The sequence below is a fragment of the Lipotes vexillifer genome, unplaced genomic scaffold (genome assembly GCF_000442215.2).
Source record: "Lipotes vexillifer unplaced genomic scaffold, Lipotes_vexillifer_v1.1 scaffold916, whole genome shotgun sequence".
Taxonomy (NCBI): domain Eukaryota; kingdom Metazoa; phylum Chordata; class Mammalia; order Artiodactyla; family Lipotidae; genus Lipotes; species Lipotes vexillifer.
The window spans coordinates 2,286,598-2,291,952 of NW_006798383.1; the positions used below are offsets into that span (position 1 = coordinate 2,286,598).

General features: G+C 57.8%; 1 protein-coding gene across 10 annotated transcripts in view; it reads right to left on the reverse strand.

Moving 5' to 3' along the window:
- Positions 1 to 5,355, reverse strand: part of KCNIP2 (potassium voltage-gated channel interacting protein 2) — a 17,652-nt gene that overhangs the window by 1,760 nt on the left and 10,537 nt on the right. For 6 of the 10 annotated variants that reach the window (XM_007470375.1, XM_007470381.1, XM_007470380.1 and 3 more), the window contains exon 2: positions 153 to 277. In XM_007470375.1, coding sequence (XP_007470437.1) covers positions 153 to 277 — 125 coding nt within the window. Of the gene's footprint in view, positions 1 to 152; positions 278 to 935; positions 1,035 to 1,883; positions 1,986 to 5,056; positions 5,160 to 5,355 lie in introns of those variants that run through there. The other 4 variants (XM_007470372.1, XM_007470373.1, XM_007470374.1 and 1 more) reach the window with 4 other exon arrangements.

The following is a 5,355-nucleotide window of genomic DNA, read 5'->3' on the forward strand; positions in this document are numbered from 1 at the left end:
GAACCCCTACCTAGAAGTTCGGTCTGTGGTGGAAGGGGAGCTGTCCCTTCTCCTCCCCTCCCCTGTCACTCCTCAAAGCCTCCAGGCCAACCTTTCAGAAAAGTCCTGGATAGGCCCTGCCCCTCCCCAGTTTGGTTCAGCTTTGCACTCACGTTTTTGAAACCCCGGTACAGGACCTGCAGCTCTTTGCGCGTGAACTTGGTTTGCTCCTGCAGCTGCTCCAGACCCTCGGGCCGGTGACACACGGTGGACAGTTCAAACTCATCCTCCACGCTGTCTGCGGGGTGGGGGCGGTTGGGGGGGACAGCCGCGCCTCAGGCCTGTCCCCCACGACCCCTCTTCAAAATCACTGAACCATCCATCCCCCCCATATCCAACGCCGGAGACCAGCCTGCCAGTTCCCTGGACCCAGAGCCAAGGACATCAAGGCAAGGAAAGAAGATGCTGGTCGGCTTCGAGGTATATCAGCGGGCCCAGGCCAAGGCCAGGCCTGGCCCCAGAGCCCGGGGTCTGAGTCAGCGCTGGCCCCTGGGCCCTTGATCCATGGTTGGAGGGGAAGGCCCCCAGCCCAGTCTTCGTCCCAGAAGGCCAGGAGTAGGAAAATTGGGTTGGAGAGGGGGCTTCTGAGGGTTCGAGCTCTGGGCCTCCCCTTACCAACTCAGATCCGCCCGGTCTCACCCTTGCCCCGCCCAGATCCTTTCCTCCAGCCAAGCCCCGCCTATCCCAGCCATGCCCGAGCCATGCCCCACCCAGCTCCAGCCAAGCCCCCTCCACACCCCACTCCTGCCCCAGCACTAGTGTGCCTTAGAGAAGGCCACCACCCCTGGCCCCGTATCAGCCCCGCCCCTGTTCCCAACATCCATTCCCCAGGCAGGTGCCCCCACCCCAGGCTCCCGAAGTCCCCCGCCCCCGCCCCCACCAGGAGAGTAAGTCACCTGGGTCCAGCGGGCGGGGTCTGTGGGGGCGGAGGGAGGCTGGGGCGGCTAATGGTGAAGGGAGCGAACTGTCACCGAGAAAGCGGAGGACCCGGCCAGCTGCACACACCTCGCCCCTCACACTCACAGCAAATCTCACAGACCTGCGTGTTACAGTGCACACACCCCAGCCCCCCACGCGCACAGAGGCACACGTAACGAATGAGCACAGACACACACGAATCGGACCCCGCGCACATCCCCCTGCCCTTTTTCCGAATCGACCCCCATTGTGGGACCCAGCAGAATCAAACACAACGACCTTCTCAAATAATGAGTACAAACCGGGCCTTTATAGCTTGCAAAGATGCAGTATGTATAATCCTGTGAGGTGGGCAAAGCCCAAATGAGGAAACTGAGGCCTACAGACAAAGCGAGGTCACTCAACTGGGGACCAGGCTGGTACTAGGAAACTCAAGTATCCTGGCATCTGGAGGAAGGCAGGCTCCATCATTACACTTACATCCATCTAGTCAAGGCACTGGTGACCTACATCTCAAGGCCCAAAACATGCCCGGGGCGGGGAGGGCGGCCAGACATTAACCCCAGCTAAGCCACGCACAGACCCTCACAGCCGCCTGGTCCCACCCCTGCCACACTGGCCACACTGTCCACACTCACACAGGCTCAGAGTGGCCTCAGCCTGTCACACTGACCACGCCCAAACACCCAGATCCTGCCCATTTCGCACACCCAGACGGCCCACACACTCAGGCCCCGCCTCCAAACTGACCACGCCCACACATTCCGCTCTGCGCTGGTAGCTATGCCCCCCTCACACTCCTGGTCAGTGCCCAGCCCACCTCCGCCACATTGGTCACGCCCACACACACTCACGCAGGCCGGCTCCCCTCACACCGGTCACACCCCGACACATACGGGCCCCACCCCCGGAAGCACAGGAGAGGCACTTGCTTTCACTGACTGAGGGCAGGGCTTGGGGCCCGCAGCAAGGCAGCAGCTTGAGGAACCGCTGCTTCAGCGCTTTTTTAGTGGGCCCTGGAGGGTGGCCTGGGAAGAGAGAAGACCCCAGGAAGGTACATTAACCCCACTGTCCCTCTGTTCCCTGTACCCTCCCCACCATCACAAATCAACCCTGGCTGGGGGCGGGTGTTGGGGGAAAATGGGGGGTGGGTGTAATGGTGAGAGTAGCTGGGGCTGGTTAGGGGAGTCGCTGGGGCCCAGTGGGTTTCACCGGCATGGAAAGTCCACCAAGGTGGTTCCGCACCTTGTATAAAGGGACACAGCTGGGAACAGAGAGGTGGCCGGGGGAGCGGGGGGAGGAAGTAGCATTGGCCTCAGTCTTTGTTGACCCAGTGTCCTTGGCTCCAGTGCTACAGCTGGACCTCTGAGGGTGATGTCCAACCCGGGGGCTGCCTGCCTCTCTCACACACACACAGTGACAGGTGTGTATACATAGTATGATAAATCAGAGTGATGGATGCCGCACAAGGACCGTTTGATACCTAGTACCTCATTCATACCCAGTGGCCTCCCAACACATGCACACACACACACACAGACATACACACTTTGACCTCGTACTTCTTAATACAAACATATACAAATGTGACTGACCGGGGAAAAACATGACAGACATACATTAGGAACCATACAGGCCATCTTACACACAGCATGATCAAACCACACAAGAACACACAATGACCCTGGGACATCACATCACAGTGTGGTCACCATGATATACCAAGGCCACCACACACATGCCCATATCATATTGTGACCTAGGTGCCCATGGCACCCAGATACCTAAGACTGCACCTCACCCACAGAACCTGCATTTGCCCTGGGTACACCCCCACCTTTCTTGCCTATAACCCCTCATTCCAAGGCACCTAGAATCTTCCCGCCAGCAGAACAGAGTTCTCAGAGAACTCATCCACCCTAAAAATGTGTCCCTTCCCTGTCTTTTCCAGTATGGCTTACTCTTTGAAGGTGAAATGATAGCAAACTTTCAGGCAATGACAGACCTTGGAGATGAGGATTTTGTTGTAATGTGGGACTACCCAGAGCCCACTGATCACAGTTCCCTCACTTCCTCTTATTTACACGTGTCCTACGGCTCTAATTGTATCCCAGAGAGACCCTCCAAGTTCCTGTTGTGTGTCTGTCTCCTGTCTCCTGGCTGCACCCACCTCCAGACTCGAGGGCCAGGCTCACTGGACCTGGCATACTGACTGAAGTTGGCCTCAGTCCATTCCTGGAGGGGCCCAATTTCCTTTAGTTGTAGATTGGCACCCCAGCTCCCTTGCAGGCCCTGCCTTCCAAGCTGGCTCCACCCTCAGGAAGATGCTGTGCTCCCAGAAGGGAGCTGCTTGAAGTTAGCGCCTCCTCTCCCTCCCATTTGTCCTCTCTCCCCAGGAGCTATGGAGAGGTGGGAGGGAGGCAGTGAGCTGGGTGAGGGATCGATGGCGGCCTGGACTCTGGCCCAGGGCTCCATTAGCCTGGACTTTGGTTTCCCGAAGCCGATTGTGCCTGGGGCCTCTGGTGGTGTAGTAGCCTCTGCACTGGGGGATGGCTCCCCCCGCCTCTCCCAACCTCCCCCTCTTCACACATCCCCCCATCTGGTCCCCTGCCTGCTCCAAGGACTCAGTCTCCTCTAGGCTCCTCTAAAGGTGGGAAGAGAAAGGGGGTGCCTTCAGCAGACAGGATGCCTCCCCGCTTCCCACCAATAGTCTAAAGGGGATGGAAAGTTAGAGCCCGACTGACTTCATCTTTTCAGGACTGGATGAATCCCAGTTCATCTAGGACCAATCCCTGCGACCCACCCCACCCCACCCCAATAAATGCAGCAGAGGATGGAGGGTAGACTAGGAGATTTCTGCTCTTACGGAATTCTAGAGCAGGCAATTCACGGACCTTCTTCCCTAGCTGCTTTCACATTTTTTCAGTTCTCCCAGGTGTCTACCCTGCAGTCCTCTTATCATGGTTCTTGCCTGTTTTCCTGTAGCCATGCTATGGAGCTGCACAGGTCTCGGCATGAAGAAGAGGGAGAGGCTAAAACTCCCTGGGGAGGCAGAACATGTTCCCCTCTCTACCTCCAGTATCTCTCTCCCCACCTGACTTTTGGGTGGGTGGAGAATTGCCTTCCCACTTCCCGCTCTAGACTCTGGAGCCCATTCTGCCCTTAGATCCTGAGAGGACCTGGGAGAGGCAAGGCGGCTTGGGAGGCAGGGTCCCTGATCCGATCCACCCCTCACTCTCCTACCAGATTTGTCTATGAATGTCTCATTCACAGTGATCCCACTCCTGTCCCTCCAGAACCCACCCCATCCCTAGCCTTGGGTATGGAGCTGGTATATCATCAGAGAACTCTGGGAATAGCCACACACACAATCAGATGCCCAAAGAGGCTCAGCCACACACTCCATGCCCCTCAAGCACAGTCACACCTGCCATCGCATAAAGCGACACACTCTGTCACTCAGACACATTAAATCACACCCCTGTCACATACACAGGCTCAAATAGTCATACGTTTTGTCCTTTCTCACACACATGAACACACAGCCACACCCCCTGTATCTCTCACACACTGAGTCCACACACACCCTGTAACCCACGCCTGCAAGGATGGAGGTGTGGCGAGTCACACACATCTTCAGAGCCGCTGTGGGTCCCTGGCCCCAAAAGGGACTCCTCAGAAGTCTGGTGTTATCTCAGGACTCCTGGAACCTCCTTCCTCTATTCCAGATACCCCTGCCTGTCTCCAGACTTTTCCTCATTCCCCCCAGTTTCCCCTTATCCTCAATCCCAGTCCCCCCATGCTATACCCCCTCATCACCTCCCTGGCTCCTGGCCCTCTCTCTTCACCTCCCTCAGACACCCAATCCCCCAGATTCCCTCCTCACCTCCCCCAGGTCTACTCCTTGAGTCCCCCTCTTTGCCTCTCCCAGATGTCCTGTTCCCCCAACTCCCCTCCCCCCGATGTCCCATCCCATCACTAACCTGCTTACCCCTGCAGCCCTCACCCCAGTCGTGAAGTCAGAGTAATCTTCTCCCCAACCCTGCGGGCCACTGTCCTTCTAGCCAGCAGGCCAGACATGCCCAGACACCTGGGTTACCTTCCAAGGAGACAGGCTCAAAGAGGCCAAACTGCTCCAGGACCTTGACAAACAGGGCGAGGACCACAAGCACAGCGACCATCTCCAGCCCTTCCAGGTTCATGGTGGGCCGGGGGCATGGCCCCACAGGCTGAGGCTGGCCCTCCCTACTCACACTTCCTCCCCCTCAGGCTCCCCAGCCTGAGTAGGACTGCCCGCAGTCTCCCTCCCCCCCCTCGCCCCCCCCCCCCCCCCCCCCCTGCAAAGTTGTGAGAATCAGAAATGTCTCCAGACATTGCCAAATGCCCCCTGAGGGGTAA